General features: G+C 41.1%; 1 protein-coding gene across 1 annotated transcript in view; it reads left to right on the top strand.

Annotated features, from left to right (window-relative positions):
* Positions 1 to 18,858, top strand: part of SVOPL (SVOP like) — a 103,947-nt gene that overhangs the window by 47,293 nt on the left and 37,796 nt on the right. Inside the window, exons 11-14 of the mRNA XM_069588488.1 lie at positions 3,232 to 3,437; positions 4,239 to 4,350; positions 5,136 to 5,217; positions 7,300 to 7,389. Of these exons, the coding sequence (XP_069444589.1) occupies positions 3,232 to 3,437; positions 4,239 to 4,350; positions 5,136 to 5,217; positions 7,300 to 7,389 (490 nt within the window). The remainder of the gene's footprint in view (positions 1 to 3,231; positions 3,438 to 4,238; positions 4,351 to 5,135; positions 5,218 to 7,299; positions 7,390 to 18,858) is intronic.

Genomic DNA, 18,858 nt, shown 5'->3' with positions numbered 1-18,858 from the left:
AAAGGGAAGTCGCTCAGTCATGTCCTGCTCTTTGCGACCCCATAGACTGTATCCGGAGAAGGCGATGGCACCCTGCTCCAGTACTCTTGCCTGGAAAATCCCATGGACAGAGGAGCCTGGTGGGCTGCAGTCCATGGGGTCGCGAAGAGTCAGAAACGACTGAGTGACTTCGCTTTCACTTTTCACTTTCACGCACTGGAGAAGGCAATGGCAACCCACTCCAGTGTTCTTGCCTGGAGAATCCCAGGGACGGGGGAGCCTGGTGGGCTGCTGTCTATGGGGTCGCACAGAGTTGGACACGACTGAAGTGACTTAGCAGTAGCAGCAGCAGACTCTAGCCTACCAGGCTGCTCTGTCCATGGGATTTTCCAGGCAAGAGTACTGGAGTGGGTTGCCATTTCCTTCTCCAGGAGATCTTCCCAATCAAGTGTTGGGAAGGATGTAATGTAAATAAAATTTTTATATACTGATGATTGGATTCAAGTTAGCATGACCACTTTGAAAAACTGGTTAACAATTTCTACTGTAGTTGAAAGTATGCATAACCTATAGCTCAGAAGTTTCACTCCTAGATTTATATTCAACAGAAATGCCAAGTAAAATAAAATAGCATTATTTTATTTGTAACAGCCCCAAACTAAAAACAACCCATATGCCCATCAACAGTATAATGGATAAATTGTGTTATATTTGAAAAATAGAATACCATACAACAATAAAAATGAGAAAACTCATGCTCTGCTTTCAACATGGCTGAATCTTACAAATGAGCAAAGCAAGTCAGACACAGAATGCATAATATATGCTTCCACTTATAGAAAGATTCAGAACAGTAGAAACTTGACAATAGTGTTTGAATTCAGGAAATTGGTTGTCTGCCTTTCCCAGATATAATCACTAAAAGTATGTTGACGTGTCTCCTTTTGAGACTTTTTAATTTTTAAAATACTCTCAGTATTTGGAAGTTAAGCAAAATTTAAAGCTACCTTAATAACAAGGTGATTATTGTCTTCTTTTTAAATATTTCAATATTTCATGATGAGAGTTTCCAAGCTCACAAGAGAGCAGAGAGGATACCATGATGAAGTCTGATTTACTTGCCACTTAGATCTGACAATCACAGATATTCACCCATTTGCTTTGGCTGTTTTTCCTGTTCTGAAGTATTTCCAAGTAGGCCCAACACTTCATGCCATTTCATCCCCAGGTACTTCATTAGGAGTCTCAATTACTTGAGGATATTTTCTTAGGTGATCCAACCCTATAATCACACCAACAAGGTTAACAATTGTGGGACTGGCTGGTGGTTCGTTGGCTAAGACTCTGCACTTCTAATGCAGGAAGCCTGGGCTTGATCCCTGGTCAGGGAACTAGATCCCATGTGTCGCAATTAAAGAGCCGCAACTAAAGATATCATTTACCACAACTAAGATCCGGTGCAGCCAAATAAATATGAAAAAATATTAACAATCATCACTAGTATCATGCAGTGTGCAGAATATATGTAATTTCCCCTAATTGTCCCCATATGTCTTTTACCTGTGGCTTTAATAACCATTTCCATAAAACAGGCATGAGTGGGGCTTCTAGGAGGCTGACTTTACTCTTTTTCTTCAGTTTGATATATGAACTTTTCTGTATGCTATGTTTATATTTAAAATAAAATAAATTTTATTTTAAATATATAAAAATTTATATTTATTTTAAATATATAAAAATGTTTAAGACTAGACCAAAAAAAAAAAAAAAAGAGAGAGAGAGAGAGATGAAGGAAATATAAAGCAAAAGTAAAAAACCTTGCATGGCTTCCTGACCTCCGAAAGGCAGAATTCTAAAGAGTACTCCCAAGATTTCCAACACCTGGTGATTTAATGAAACACTCACTTGACTGCGGGTGTGAAGGCAGCACATGGATGTCCTAAGTATGGTTATCAGACCCAAAACAGGGAGCGTAACCTAGATTAGGCAGGTGAGCTCAATCTAATCACCCGAGTCTTTAAAAGTAGACAAGTCTCTCCAGCTGGAATCAGAGCTGCAGCAGAAGAGAAGTGTGAGGCAAGGCTGGCGCACGAGAAGTACCCGACTGCTCTTGCTGGCTCCACAGACGAGGAACAAGCGGAGCCTGCAGAAGCTGAAAACCACTGGTCGGCAGCCGGCGAGGATGTGGACATGAGTCCTTCAGCCTGTGCAGCTGGGTTCTGCCAACCGTCTGGATCAGCTTGAAGATGGATTCTCCCATAAAAAGTGGAGCAGCCCTGCCTACACTGGCATTTCTGCCTCCTGAGACACCGAGCAGAGAAGTCAGCCAGACCCACTGAAGTGCTGACCTCCAGGACTGTGAGATAATAGCTGTGAACTGTTTAAAGCATTAAGTTTGTGCTAGCATGTTGGAGTAGCTGCAGAGAAGGAAACTGTTACCCAGTCTAAGCTTGCGCTGCTTGCCGCATGACAGGCAAGTAGAAGACAAGGTGTTGAGGCAAATTATAGTGACTTTATCCAGCAGACTGAGAAGATGGCGGACTAAAGTTTCAAAGAACCATCTTAACTTAGAGTAGCCTTCAGGCTGCTCTTTAGCTGAGGGGAAGATGAAGGTGGGAGGGTTCGAGATGAAAGGGTCACGATGGGTTGCAGACTTCTTGGAGCCACTGGCCTTCAAGGGAAGCTTAACATTTCTTTGTTCTTCTGTTTGCTCACAAGGTTTCTGCAAAACTTCAAATCAATATTGGTTATTTTTACTCTACCGCCCCATCTGCTTATTTGCAATGTTTCTAGGCTGAAAATGAACTTATTTACAAGTAGTAGCCATAACAAACCCGGGACCACCTGGGATGGGAACTTAATAAGTTTTTAGGGCACAAGCAATGGTGCTCTGATAGTTAACTCTGTGTATTCAGGGCTAAAGTAACAGAGTACATGAGCTAAAGAATGAGGGGGCAGTTTCAACGTGATGTTAAAACTCTGTGACAAAACTCTCTCCTGGCCTGAGGGGTCTTCTGGGCCCTTTCTGCTTTTTCTTGCAAATCCGTTTCTCCCCGTGCAGTCTCTGGTGAAGGCCACCCTCCAGTCTCCCCCCGAAATGTGACCCCACTTTCCCCTCCCCTCTATTCCCCTCCCACACACCGTGCCTTCTACCTGAAAAGCTCTCCCTGCTTCTCCCCACCTCTCACGGGGCTACCCCTTCTTCAGGCCTGGAGACAGCCTTTCCTGATGCCCATCTTTTTTTGCTTCCAGGCTGGGCATCTCTTTTGCCTACTACGGGGTCATCCTGGCCAGTGCCGAGCTGCTGGAGCGGGACCTAGTTTGTGGCTCACGGTCTGAGTCTGAGGTGGCCGTGACCGTGGGGGTCTTGGAGGAGAGCCAGAGCCCCTGTTACTGCCACATGTTCGCCCCCTCCGACTACAGGACCATGATTATCAGCACCATTGGCGAAATTGCTCGTAAATGTCTCTCTCTGTTGGGTGGCTCTCTGTTTTGGGTGGAGGACAAGCAACTTAGAGCCTCACAGAGAAGGGTGGCCTGTCATACACTTGGCTCCTGCCTGGTAGGACTAGACGAGTCCCCAAATCATGCTGACGTGTCTCCAGTGTGGATGCATGTAGGGAGGACAAGTCTGGAGGCATAGAGCATTGAATAACTTTATCTAAACAATTCTAAGATGCATTCCCCCACATTGTAATATCTTTGCAACTGGGATATGTCTTACAGTGACTTGTTAGGTTTCCCTTTGGAAGCACTGTTTCTGCTTTAATAGGCATAAAATAATGGTACTTAATCATTGGCACCTTGGACTTCCCTGGTGGTCTAGTGGGTAAGACTCCATGCTTCCACTGCAGGGGCTGTGGGTCTGATTCCTAGTTGGGGAAGTTCCACATACTGTGTTATATACCACCCCCCCAAAAAAAATTCATGGCATTTTGAATTTGAAAAATAGCATAAAATATTTATAGGTCGAACAAGTGGGCAGTTTACAATAGGCCTACATGCAGTAATGCACATCCTGGGCATAAAATGTACTTCGCATACACCAATACTTGTTTTTCTCAGACCCACATGGGAAAAGGATGTGGAAAGAGCATGATGTTGATGACAGTGTGACTGTGTCTTGGCTGCAATGCCCATGAGGTTTGGATTAAGCTGTTTCTTTATGAAATGACAAGGGGGAACCCATGCCAGTGTGGATACATGCCATTTGCTGTCAAAGTTCTGAAAATTGTCTTTGTTTTCTTTTTTTTTTCCAGTGAATCCTTTAAACATCCTGGGCATTAATTTCCTTGGGAGACGGCTGAGCCTTTCTATTACCATGGGATGTACGGCTTTATTCTTCCTGCTCCTCAATATTTGCACCTCAAGGTATTTGCTCTCTTTTTGCTTTGGAACAATCTAGTTTTGAGTGGTGGTTTTAAAATGAGGTCTCCTGGGGACTTCTCTGGCAGTCCAGTGGTTAAGACTATGCTTCCACTGCAGAGAGTGCAGGTTCGATCCCTGGTTGGGGAACTAAGATCCCACATGCCCCATAGCCAGAAAAAAAAAAGTAAAATAAAATGAGGTCTCCTGACCCATGGCCTTCAGTGCACATCAGGAACAAGTCCCTTTCCCTAGGAAAGTAGAGTACAAGCTGCCTCTGCCCGTCCTACTCCTTTTTTGGCCCTGAAACAGGACTAGTCTGGGGGTATTGAGTATGCTCACCAAGATATTTAGGATCTTTGTACAAAGCTTCCTTGAGAATGGGGACTCTAGTCGCTGACCAAATGAGCTGCACCATTGTCAAGACAGTGATGTAGGCAGCATACTTGTGGTGGGAAAATTCACTGCACTCAATTTGTGACTCTAGGGTGGCCTCATTCATAATATGTATGACTTATTCTGCACACTGTACTATTTTCCAGGAGTGGTCACAGAGGTGTGCTCATACTGGGGGGAGGACAGGCTGGAACGGCACACTTTGGGGGAATGGGATTGAAGGTCTGAGTCAGGCTTTTGCTTTAGGACCCCATGGTCTGGCCAGCTGATGAGCCGCACCCTGGGGACCTGGTCTCCACGGGTGTGTGTGTGTTGGCCGCTATAATGCACCGGGATGGGGGCCCCGGAAGGTCCTCCCATACTGCCTTTGTAATATCTGCCTTCTGGTTCCCTAGTGCCGGCCTCATTGGCTTCCTCTTCATGCTGAGGGCTCTGGTGGCAGCCAACTTCAACACCATCTACATTTACACTGCTGAGGTTAGTTTTGGGGACAGGGTTGCTTATATCAAGGTGTTTGTCTGTAGATAATGCATCCCTGGCTTCTGCTGACTTTTGATGAGTTTCTGAAAACATCCTATTGAAATGACACCAGAAGGTGTATTTGATGTGGTCTTTCTCCTGCCCCATGGGGTCTAGTGAAAGCCAGTCTCTGAGAAGAAAGATAGGACCTTCTCCCTTTCTCAGTAAATCACATTCACGTTAACCCCCCCTCCCCCAAAAAAACCCCCATCATTGCCCGCTTACCCTGCTTCCTGAAGAAATAGGGCTGATACCTGCTTGTTGCTGATAAAATGTAAAGCACCCTATTTCTCTCTCTTTTTGAAATTAGAATGTATTTTTCAACTTTTTTCTTTTGAAAGATCATATCCCACTCTGCTGTTTGTTGTGTGTGGCTTAAATTCAAATATAAGAATAATTTATCTTTAATTTATTGAATTATTCCATATACTTAATACATCTACTTCTGAGGAGGCTCCTCAGAAAGCCCCAGTTTAAAGAGCAAACATTCCTAGAAATAAGCAATGTCTGAATAGGAAACAGTATTTTAACTAACTGGCTTTGTCTTTCATTGAGCTAAAGAAAGTGGTGCTGTAGGGACTGCTAAGACTGCATTCATTTTCATATCAGGAAAGGTAAAAGTCTGTTCAGAATACAGATATTACATATCAAAATCATTAAAGCCACAGGGAAAAAATATTCTTTTCCTCTCATGCAGATTAAAAATAGGATATTATAACATATTTGACTTATATCAACACACAATTCTTCATTTAGTTCCATTGACAAAATCTAAAATTATTGTGAATTTGTGAACTTAAAGGTCTATATGTATTGTGGTGTACCTCTAAGGTTATATTTGGAATATTCAATTTAACATATTTTGGAACATGTTCATTTAAAGGGTTGCTTCTAAGTATTTTTTTCCCCTGATACTTATGGCTTAAAAAAAATCAAAGATGTGTACCAAAAGATTATTGTCTTGATTATTTCATCTCCTAGAATTTTCAAAAAACAAAAATATTGATATTAGAGCAAAGATCGTCTCTGTGTATCTGAATCCACTGTTCTCAATAGCCAGTAACCTCATTTTCCACAAAAAGAAAAGAACCCCATGAAAAGGCACTCAGCCCCCAGGTCGCCTTTTATAAATACAGTGGTTTCCCCTGGGGCAGGATAGCATCATGTTGCATCTGACTGATGGTGTGTAGAGAGGTCACATGCTTTACTTTGGTGAATTGATAAAAACTGATCCGTATTATATAGCATTCAGAGAAAAATTTCCAAAATTAAGAAGCATTCTTTCATATATTCTCCGTATATATGCTTCCTATAATCTTTATTAAATATTTGCCTATCAAGAATTCTGAATCAATGAAGTACAGATTTTTGGTGGTGGTTTAATCAATAAGTCATGTCTGAGGGTTGTGACCCCATGGACTATAGCCTGCCAGCCTTCTCTGTCAATGGAATTTTCCAGGCAAGAATACTGGAGTGGGTTGCCATTTCCTTCTCCAGGGGATCTTTCTGACCCAGGGATCGAACTTGGGTCTCCTGCATTGCAGATTAATGAGGTCTTGCTATAAATGAAAGAAAGTAGACTGTGCCATATGGTTTTAAAATGCAAACATGGGGGATGGTGTGGTATGTATCTGACACTTCAGCCAGTGCCCTATATCTATATTAAAGATTTGCTTGGATTGTTATTAATTGGGGTATATTTTCTTTCCATTCAGTGGAACCACCTTATATGTTTATAGCTCTAAGGTGGAACTCTATCTGATTCCAAAGTTTAGCTTTCTAAAATCACATTTGGAGTATTAAACACGTATTTTGGAATTTGCTCACTGAAAGGATAATTTCTAAATGTTCATTATCTGATACTGTTAAAATTCAAAGTTGTGTACCTGAGAAAATGAACATCTTCTATTCTCATCCTATCTATACAGACTATTTGGCCTTTTATATATTATCAAAGCCTGACCTGGGGAGGGAAGGACAGAGGACTTGGGAAAGGAGGGGTCTAAACTAACGGATGCTTTCTGCACTGCCCCCATCCAGGTCTACCCCACAACGATGCGTGCTTTGGGGCTTGGGACCAGCGGCTCCCTGTGTCGTATTGGAGCAATGGTGGCACCATTTATATCCCAGGTACAGCCCAGCAGTCTCGGTAGGGAGGATATGTCTAAGGGAGGTGGGGAAAGAGCAGCCTGGGTCCCTTCAGGTTAAGGGTTTAACCAAAGATTTGTCTGCTTGTTTCCTTGAGGTGCTGTTTTCTCATTGTCTGGTGAATTTGGTGGAAAAAGAGGCTAAATCAATGTTTCCAGTCAACAGCATGTTTTGTGTCATGTGAAGGGTTTGGATTTTGCTGGACATTGTTGGCGAAAGATGCAAAGGACACAGATGACACGGGGAGTTGGAGTCGTTGAGTGACAGTGGGCTCCAACTCTGCTGTCAAGGGTGCAACTGAAAAGCAGAACACAAACATGCAGGGAGGCTGAACCAGGGTGCAGGGAGGTGGCCCTGGGAAGGGCAAGTCTAGCACTAAGGCACACCAGCTGCAGGCTGGGAGGAAATCCAGAGGTGATCGGGACCATGGTAGGGGGACCTTGTTTCAGGAGGGAATCAGAGGCAGATATGGTAACCCACAGGGTCATGGTTCCTCAGAGGGACCAAACAGCTTGCCCCTCGGCACTGGTCATTCTGTTTTGGCCACAATAAATGAAAATCCACCTGCCCTGGCTGCAGCCAAAAACAAGAGTGAGGTTGAGCACTGGGTGGGCCTGATCCAGGCCATGAACGTTATTGGGGACCCAGGCTCTGCCTCCTCACATTTGTCTAGGGCCTGTGGTCACTGAGCATTCAGACTGTGTGCCCTCAAGACCAGTGTGTTGTGCTTGCCCATGGACCTTGCCGCCTTACAAATCCCAGACATCTCTCCTTAGATCCAGCTACCAGAAGATACCAATGTGCTCTCTACATCCCAGAAAGTTGCTCTCCCTGCATCCCACTGGCCAGGCCTGGTCAGGTGTTCATACTTGAGCTACATCAGTTGCAGCCAAGAGTCAGGCTTATGCACAGAAGCAGCTGGGCAGTGGGGGGCAGCAGGAGGGGGGGAAGTTTTTAGAGAAAGTTTTGGATTGGCGTGGGCTGAGCAGACTGTCATGTGTATTTCCTACAATTTAACAGAGGATTTTGCTACCCTTTTTCTTAAGACTATCTTGGCCATGTTTTGCCCTCTCATCTTTATTTATTTAAAAGTTTTTTTATTTTTGGCTGCGTCGTGTCTTAGCTGCGGCACTTGGCATCTTTCATTGTGGCGTGAGGGCTTCTATCTAGCTTTAGAGCACAGGCTCACTAGTCCCTCAGCATGTGGAATCTTAGTTCCCTGACCAGGAGTTGAGCTCAAGTCCCCTGTTTTGGAAGGTGGAGTTTTAGTCCCTGGACCCTCAGGGAAGTCCCCACCTTGTCTTAATTTAAAATGAGGGCAGGTTTGGTCTTGCAATTCTTCTTTTCAGAGTTCTTTTGTACTTACTATTTTATCATTTCAGAAAAGAACAAAATGGTGAACGGCAGCAGTAAAATATTGATCCTATTGATCAGACTGAGGTATAGTTGGTTTTCCAGACTTTAGAAATAGTCTCTTGGGCTTACCTGGTGGCTCAGAGGGTAAAGAATCCGCCTGTAATGAGGGAGACCTGGGTTTGATCCCTGGGATGGAAAGATCTCCTGGAGAAGGGAATGGCTATCTACTCCAGTATTCTTGCCTGGAGAATTCCATGGATAGAATAGTCTGGTGGGCTACAGTCCACTGGGTCACAAACAGTCAGACACAGCTGAGCAACTAACACTTACTCAAGGCCTCAGTAAGGTTAGCTAATAACAGTAACAATGATCAATAACAATCAATGCAATGTCATGGTCTTTGTAGACTGGGACCTGAGGACTGGAGTCGACAAGAAGAAGGACTCAGGGGACCCAAGTCTTGAGTGAAACAAGGGTGCTTTATTTGCAGAAACGCATGTTCATATATTTTCATACAAGGCAGCTTTAGGCAGTTAAAAAATTGAGCAAAAACAAAGCCAAGCAAATAACAGTCTTCAAAGGGCCAGAAAGCATTCCATATCCTGAGTAAGAGGGGCATAACTGAATAGATTACCTTTAAGAAAAAGGTCACTGAAGGGAGCTGTTGAAGGGAGCCACTGAAGGGAATCCAAGCAGGTGCGCTTTCTCATGATCTCAGTCCTGAGAACTGCATGCAGCTCTGCTCATTCCTGTTTTCCAGGAAATGATAAGGAATAGAGTCCTTGAGAAATGGCACACAAAAGAAGAAAATAACATTGGATCCCTTAAGTTGAACGTCCCCTGACAGTTCCCCCTTTTTTATTTTTTCATAATTGGGGGTGACTGTAGATACTTTGTGAAAAGCATCTGACCAATTGAGTTTGTTTAGTTTGAACAATTTTAGTTGAAAGGCATTGGTATATTAAAAATATAATCACCAGGATAATTATCAGCATTATAGTTCCAGATCCAATACTATGTGTAATGCTTTGAAACCATCTTCGAAGGTCTAGCCCAGATAATTGATCAGGTAGCTGTTCAGCTAAGGTTTCCAAGTTGTTGGAAAAGGGTAGACTCTTAGAGAAGATTTCAAGGATTTCCTTTTGCAAGAATTGTACATTTAAGGAAGTGTTATTATGTGTATCTTGCAAATGAAATTTGATTTGTTCCCAGTTATAAGCACTATGGTTGAACCGAAAAGGAGTGATACAAAATTGAGTAGAATTCCAATCACAATTTAATAATACTTGTTTTTGTAAATCTGTTAATTGATCTCAAACCCATTGAATGGCTGTTTTTAATTCCTGAATTCTATCTTGAACTTTTTCATCTGTCTGAACCTGAGTAACCCATATAGTGTGAGCATCTTTAGTCCAATTTTGAATAAAGTTTTGTGTTTGAATTGAAGTTTGTAAAGCAACATCTGCAACAGCAGCAGTGGTGCAAATGGCTATTAACCCCCAAAATACAAGAATCAACCATCCAATGAATTGCTTAGATCGTCGGAGTAATTTAGTAACTGGGAGGCAAGTCTTGCCATGGGACCCTCTTTCCAGGGTCAGTGGAGATCTACTGGCAACCACAGACTATGTCGAGATAGAAGAATCAAAAGGGATTTGTTTTTTAGAGAAATAGAGGAATTAAGACAAGTATACAATTTGCAATCTATACAAGTCACAGAACGTAAAGTCTTATTAAACTGTAAGTTTCCTATGGCTATAACAAAAGGAAGGGGAACACAAGCTTGTATAAAATACGAATGATTATAATGGAAGGAATAGTTACTATGACTATGACTGGTTCCTGTGAAATATCTAGTCCAAGTTCCAAGTTTTTTAGTACTTGTAGAAAGCTTCCAGATGTCCCATTGTTCAGGCCCAATTCGTTTATTGAGGATGATTTGAGGGCAAGGAGGTGCCATTCCGCCATCAAGCCAGCCAAGGAGTCCTTTGTCATGGAAGTGTTCCATTGAACTGTTGGTAATTTTCCATGTTACTTGAGTAACATAATCACACATAGTACTATTAATATCATCTGAGCAGTTAGATAACCACATACCATAGGGTCTCCAATCAACAGTGGTGTAGTTGGCCACGAACATTAAGCTTGACATGTATCTCAAACAGGAGTATATTTAAAATCCTTATAAGTAAACCCCTTACATTCCAACTTTTGTCCTTTTCCTAGAGTTTTGGTAGTATTGACATGGTTCTCATAAAAGGACAGAGCAATAAACAGTCTAAACAATGTGGAAGTTCTTTTTTGGAGGCAGGACGAAAGCCCATGTTTGTCGATTAACATTAATACATAATTCTGCTGGGCCCATGCGTAAAGGAAGGATTTCATAGCCTAGAGAAGTATTAATTAGTCTTCCTTCTTCCTCAGGATAAGAGGGCCCCTCCAAGCTCCAAGGAGGGGGCATACGTACTGAGTCATTAATGGATACGATTTGTACTGTATCTGTACATTCTATAACCTGCAATAAAGGGGGTTTAAGTATATAAGCCCAATAAGTGTGATGAACCAAGTCAGCCTGAGTGGAGGAAGCAAAAGCAAGCATAGCGACAAAAATGTTTTCAGGATTCCGAGGCATTCCCTGTTGAGAAACCAGATTTTCAGCTTGATTAGTAAAGGTTTTTATCTGTCCCCAAGTAGGGAGATCATAAGGTCAATGACGTCAAGTGCGGCATTTCTTGGAAATTTTTAAAGCCGCCATGGCTTGTACTGGAAACTTCTCCTCCTGGGGATTTTGCCGTTTCTTCTCTATCTTGAATGCAGGTGGCTCCCCTGGGGTGGATCTTCCGAAGAGGGAGCCAACTGATTTTGTTGGCTCCATCTGGAGAAATACAAGCATACCCCTTTCCCTGTAATATTAATTCTCCAGATTTCCATTGTTTAGTCAACACATCGTGATACCAAATGGGCAGAGGAAGAGAGGTATCCTTCAATACCTCAAAATGTTTTTCTGCTTTTGTCAAACTATCTCCTTGCAGTAAGTTTAAAAAATTTAAAACAAATAAAGCTGTATTAACAATAGTTATAGGAATAAAGAATATATTGCATTGGAATCTAGTAAAGTCTGCTCTGGATAAGGAAGATAGAAGTGTTCCCGTGTGTTCCCTCTTAAAAAAAATTTTTTTTTGTAGGTTCAGTGTGTGATGTGCTCGTTCAACTATGCCCTGTGCTTGTGGATTATAAGGAATACCTGTAATATGTTTAATAGAAAATGATCACAAAAACTGTTTGAATTGCCTAGAAATATAGGTAGGGCCATTGTCTGTTTTTATAGAACTAGGTGTTCCCATTATTGTAAAGCAAGTTGATAGGTGAGTTATAACATGTTCTGTAGTTTCACCTCGGGGAGGTGTGGCCCATATAAAAGAAGAATTTGTATTGATTGAGACAGGGAAGAAGGAAGAGGGAGAAAACTCAGGGCAATGAGTTACATCCATTTGCCATAGTTCATTGGCTTGTAATCCTCGAGGACTGATACTTTGTGCAATGGGTCAAAGATGTAGGGGCCTACAAGTAGAGCAATGTCTAAAGCATGTCAGTATGGAATTTTCCAAATTTGATGTAATGAGCCAGGATTATTGTGTAATAGAGCATGTTGCTCTTCAGGAGCAGCAAAAGAGACAAGTTTATCAGCTTGTTCATTGCCATGAGCCATAGGGCCAGGAAGAAAGAATGTGTTTGAATATGGGTGATATAAATGGGGGAAGTGCGGTTCTTAACAATAGATTGTAGTTCAAGAAGAAGTTGTTGGATAATAGATTGATTCGAATTTATGGTAGAAGTTTCTATATTTCTTAATACAAAAACTGAGTATAAGGAGTCAGAAACTATATTAATAGGGTAAGAATGTAGGTGAATAACCTGAATGAGAGCATATAATTCATTTTGTCGAGCAGAGTGAAATTTAGTATAAAAGGCTTTATATTCTTTGAGAGACCAGAATGAGGCTTTGGCGTTTTTAGTCCCATCTATATAGAAGACATCAGTTTGAGGTATAGGTTGTGATGTGACAATGTGAGAGAGAATAAATTCAGTATTTTTTAAGAAATTCCAGAGTTTGTTAGAAGGATAATGAAATGGAATTTCTTCAAAATATTCCAGAAAGGCTATTTGGAAATCGGTAGAAGTTTGTAATGCATTCTCAAATTGAAGTTTATTAATATGAAGAATTGATGCTTTTGAACTGTGGTGTTGGAGAAGACTCTTGAGAGTCCCTTGGACTGCAAGGAGATCCAACCAGTCCATTCTAAAGGAGATCAGCCCTGGGTGTTTTGGAAGGAATGATGCTAAAGCTGAAACTCCAGTACTTTGGCCACCTCACGTGAAGAGTTGACTCATTGGAAAAGACTCTGATGTTGGGAGGGATTGGGGGCAGGAGAAGGGGACGACAGAGGATGAGATGGCTGGATGGCATCACCGCCTTGATGGATGTGAGTTTGAGTGAACTCCGGGTATTGGTGATGGACAGGGAGACCTGGCGTGCTGCGATTCATGGGGTCGCAAAGAGTCGGACACGACTGAGTGACTGAACTGACTGACTGACTACAATTTTATGAGGATCAGAGCCAATTAGAGTCTTAGCTCTATTTCTTCATTGATAATGATTAGAGTGATCAAATCAAGATAGGGTGTAAGTGACTGTCCCTCTAACATGGGTATAGAGCCATTCTACTGGGTATTCTTGTTGGGTAAGAAGTCCTATGGGAGAATGGAGAGAGGGGAGTATAAATAATTCTAGAGGTAAATCAAGACTAATACGAGTAAGAAATTGTTTTTGCAATTTATTTTGTATTAGAGTTTTTCTCATGCCTATTGTGAAAGTGAACGAGGATTATTTAAATTGGGATCTCTTTTTAAAGTGTTAAATAAATTAGTCAGTTGATAATTTGTAATGTCTAAAGAGGGTCTAATCCAATTTATATCATCTGAAAGTTTTTGAAAATCATTCAAGGTTGATAATTTATTAACATGAGTCTGTGTTAGTTGGGGAGTAATATGTTGTCTATTAACAACAAATCTTAAGTAATAGTAAGGTGTAGATGTTTGAATCTTTCCAAGGGCAATGATTAATTTAGAAGCTTTTAAGCACTGTTGAGCTATGCCAAACATCTGTTGAGTTTCTAAAATAGATGGAGCTAAAAACAATATATCATCCATATAATGAATAAAAAGAAAGTCAGGAAATTGTTTTCTCACAGGTTCAAGTGCTTTGGCTACATAATATTGACACATGGTGGGAGAATTCATAATTCCTTGAGGCAACATAGTCCATTGATACCATTTATGAGGCCCGATATGATTGTGATAAGGAAAAGAGAAAGCAGATCTCTCTTGGTCTAGAGGGTGTAAAGGTATAGTAAAAAAGGAATCCTGTATATCTATAATAATAATAATATGCCAGTTTTGAGGAATAGCAGTAGGTGATAGAATTCCTGGTTGTAATGCACCCATAGGTTTCATAGATGTATTAACTTTTCGAAGATCTGTTAAAAGACGCCATTTGCCAGATTTATTTTTTATTACAAAAATGGGAGAATTCCAAGGGGAACAAGATTCCTCAATATGTTTTAATTTCAATTGTGTATCTATAAGTTCTTTAGCAGCCTCTAATTTCTCTTTTGTAAGGGGCCATTGCTCTGTGCAAATTGGCTCATCATTTTTCCAAGTTATTTTAATAATTGTATTGTTTGTTAAATGAGCAGTGGCCCCTGGGAAAATGTGGAATATATATTTGAGTTTGCCATTACATAAGTAAATCTCTTCATATTAAATTAAGGGGTGCATCTATCACATAAGGTTCTAAGGCTGCAGGCTGGCCTTCTGGTCCCTCGTATGGATATATTTGGACATTTTGATAAACCTCTTGTATTTTGATTTGAGAAATTCCTGCAATTTGGCAAGAAATTCTCTGTATAGGCCAAGATTTGGGCCATAAATGTTTGGAAATAATGGTAATGTCGGATCCAATATCAAGAAGACCAGAAGATCTTTTGCCGTTAATTTTGCTATTTATATTTGGTCATGCATATTCAGATACTATTGATGTCCATTAGGATTGCTTTTGATCTGTATTACCAAATTCACCTGTCCATATACCATTAAAGGAGTTAATATAAATGTAAGATAAAAGAAGTAATTGGGCAATTTTGTCCCCCTTTTTAAATTATCATAGTATCTGAGATGACATAATAATTTGAATTTTTTTTATTATAATCTGAATCAATTATTTCAGGATGAATAGTAATTTCTTTAGAAGTCAGACTAGATTGGCCAAGTATAAGGCTGAAGGTTTGTGAGGGTAGGGGTCCATAAAGTCTGGTAGGTATTCTAGAAGTGACTGCTTGAGGAAAAAGAAGAAAATCATTTAGGGCTGGTACATCAATGGCAGCATTGCTAGATGTTGAAGCTTTGAGGAAAAAGATGGAGTTTGCCCCTGGTTTTTGTTGATGGGGACCCGGGGTGTCCCCATCTTTGAATTTCCCAAAACAGGGTTCCCTTCAACATCATACTTAGATAGACATTTTTTAGCCCAATGTACCCCTTTATGACATTGAGGGCAGACTCCTGGAGGTTTTTTAGTAGTTTTAATTTTTTTCTGTGTATTTTTTAGGGTAATCCTTTTTAAAATGGCTTTTATCTTCACAAACAGAACATCCTTCATTCCCCTTTTTAAAGGCAGCAGCCATTGCTTCAGCTAACATTTGCAATTTTCTGAGTTTCTGATCCTAAGTTGCGACAAGTCTTCAAATAATCAATAACATTCCCAGTCTCACGAATTGGAGTGATGGCTCTTTGACACTCCTGATTCTCATTCCCATATGCAAGCAGTTTTTCTAATTGTACTCTTGTCTCTTCTCTGACAATATTATGGGAGATAGAAACTTCCAGTCTAGTTAAAAAATCAGCATAGGCTTCATTAGGCCCTTGTAATATCTTTGTGTAGTTACTTTTAGGTTCCCCTTGAGGAGTAATTTGATCCCAAGCTTCAAGGGCACCTTCTTTCAATTGTTCATGCAACAAAGGAGGGCAATGTATCTGAGCTTTCACTGAATCAAATTGCCCCATACCGGTTAACATTTTTAAAGTAGTTTGGTTTTGGGGAGTGCCAGCTTGAGCATTAGAATTGGCGTGATCTTGGGTCACATCATGAAACCACATTATCCACTGAAGATATTTTTCTGGTTTAAGAAGAGCTTTTATCAAAATTCGCCAATCATAAGGAATACAATTTTCAGAAGAAGATGCCATAGAGTTGAGAAGTTCTTTAGTAAAAGGTGAATGAAGGCTGTATATAGTTACAGCCTTTTTCATCTGTTGCATGTGAGAAAAATCAATGCCTTCATATTGAGGTATTAGTTGCCTTTGAGCATAAACATTTCTTAACACAGGAAAGGCAAAAAGATCATTGGCCTCAGAGACTCGAGATTGCAAAGACTTCATTGTGAAGGAAAATGAGTGGATCATGTTTTCATAAATATAAGTGTGTGTTAGGGGCTTATCATTGTCATCCAAAAAAGTATTGTTGGCTTTAGTGTCAAAGAGAGCATCACAAGAATCATGATCAGATTCATTTTGTTCTCTAATTGAGGGGACCTTCAGTTTTGTGATCCTTAAAAGAGAAGGAGGAGGAGCGCTTGGGACAGCCGGAGCAGGGATGGTGGGAAAGTTTTGAAACATTTTATGTTACTCTAATTGGGCCTTCTGTAAAGTCGTCATCTAATTTATATTCTTATAATGAGTGTTCTGCTTGTTGACGAATATCAGGGGGGTAGAATTGCCTTGAAATGGCAAGATTGTGGCTTTAATGAGGGCCCACAAGGGCCAGAAATTTATTGGAATATTTTCTCCCCATCTTGCGACTTGTTCAACATTTTCTTTAACCCGGTTTCAAATTTCTAAATCAAAACTGCCTTCATCAGGGAACCAGGGATTATATTTAACCACTGTTTGGAGACAAGCCTGTATCTGTTGATGCAAAACCAAAAGTCCTTGAGCCTTAAATAAATGATGAAGTAAAGTAGAAAAGTGGTGGGGCTTTCCAGCTGTTTGTACTATATCCCCACCCTTACCGACCTCCGTAGGTCCTAACAGTCACTCCGCCCACTTGCCAAGGGCGTTCACCAGGTCCCTGTTCGGGCGCCACCTGTCACGGTCTTTGTAGACTGGGACCTGGGGACTGGAGTCAATGAGAAGGACGCTGGGGACCCAAGTCGTGAGTGTAACAAGGGTGCTTTATTTGCAGAAACTCATGTTCATATATCTTTATACAAGGCAGCTTTGTGAAGTCGCTCAGTCGTGTCTGACTCTTTGCGACCCTGTGGACTGTAGCCTACCAGGCTCCTCTGTCCATGAGATTCTCCAGGCAAGAATACTGGAGTGGGTTGCCATTTCCTTCTCCAGGGGATCTTCCCGACCCAGGGATTGAACCAGGGTCTGCTGCATTGGAGTCAGACGCTTTAACCTCGGCAGCTTTAGGCAGTAAAAAAAAAAAAAAACTGAGCAAAAACAAAGCCAAGTAAATAACAATCTTCAAAGGGCCAGAAAGCATTCTATATCCTGAGTAAGAGGGGCATAACTGAACAGATTACCTTTAAGTAAAAGGTCACTGAAGGGAGTCACTGAACGGATTCCAAGCAGGTGCCCTTTCTCATGATCTCAGTCCTGAGAACTGCATGCAGCTCTGCTCATTCCTGTTTTCCAGGAACTGATAAGGAATAGAGAGTCCTTGAGAAATAGCACACAAAAGAAAATAACATATTGGGTCCCTTAAAGCTGAACGTCCCCTGACAATGTAAGATATTAAATATTCAAACAAGTATTTCTCAACAACAAAAATACTTTCCAGGTCTAGTTGAATTACTTTGATCACAATGAAATTGGAATGTTTTTCTTTCCTTACCAGGTTTAGAATGGGAAGTTAGAATCTAGGAAGATTTGATCGCTTGTAGAATATTTGCCTTGAGTTTGGGGTGGGGTAGACTGTTCCAAGGAGACAGTAGAGCTTGGTGTCACTCTCATAAGTTCATTAGTCAGTGTACCCTTGGATGTGGTTGTCAGACTTCAGTGCCTATCAGAATTACTAGGGTAACTTGATAACATGAAGATTCCCGGACTTCACCCAGAAATTCTGATTCTTAATATGAGAGTCATCACCTATAGTTTTAACAGAGGGAATCCAGTGTCATTGGTCTGTGGACCAGTGAGAGGTGTGGCAGTCAACGAGGAGTTTGGCTTTACTTTCATTCTTCTTTCTATTCCTTTCTCCTCTTCCTTCCCTTCCAACTCCCCTTCCCTCTCTCCTCCTCTGTCTTTTGTCTTTCATTTACTTTGGTGACTCATTTGACAAGTTATTTTCAGAGTAATTCTCTACAAACTCTAGGTACTCACTTCATAGTTTGGCAGTTAGAATGCAAAAAGGACTCCATAAGCTACAATTTATAATTGATAGAATAGAAGCAAGGATTTATAAGGGACTTCTGTCGTTCTACTTCAGGGAGCATAGGTTTAATCCCTAGTCTGGGTACTAAGATCCTGAATGCCACGAGGCTCGGCCAGAAAAAAAAAAAAAGAGAGAATTTATTCCAGTTTAATATTCAACCAACATTTGTTGCATGCTTACTCTATGCCTGGCATTGTTCTTTTTATTTACAGCAGTAAATAAGCCAGACCAGGTTCCAGTGGTGTGCCAGAAGTGGCCTGCCCTGGCTTGTGAAAACTGTTAAGTTTTTAGGGAGTAATTTTGCAATCTAGTTGATGTCACATTGCAGTTTGAAGTTAGCATGGTGGTGGTATTTATCCCATGTCCACAGGCAAATACTATATTAGGACTGTTTTTGGAAAGCCTGTTAAACATTTGGCAGCACACCACCACAAGATTCTTGATCTCAAGAGGCATAATTTCAAGAGGGTCTTTATAACTGGGGTTCCTAGGCAGCTCAGATGGTAAAGAATCTCCCTACAATGCAGAAGACCTGGGTTCAATCCCTGGCTTGGGAAGATCCCCTGGAGAAGGGAATGGCTACCTACTCCAGTATTCTTGCT

Source organism: Ovis canadensis, chromosome 4 (assembly GCF_042477335.2).
Source record: "Ovis canadensis isolate MfBH-ARS-UI-01 breed Bighorn chromosome 4, ARS-UI_OviCan_v2, whole genome shotgun sequence".
Lineage (NCBI taxonomy): Eukaryota > Metazoa > Chordata > Mammalia > Artiodactyla > Bovidae > Ovis > Ovis canadensis.
This window is presented reverse-complemented; position numbering and strand designations above follow the sequence as displayed.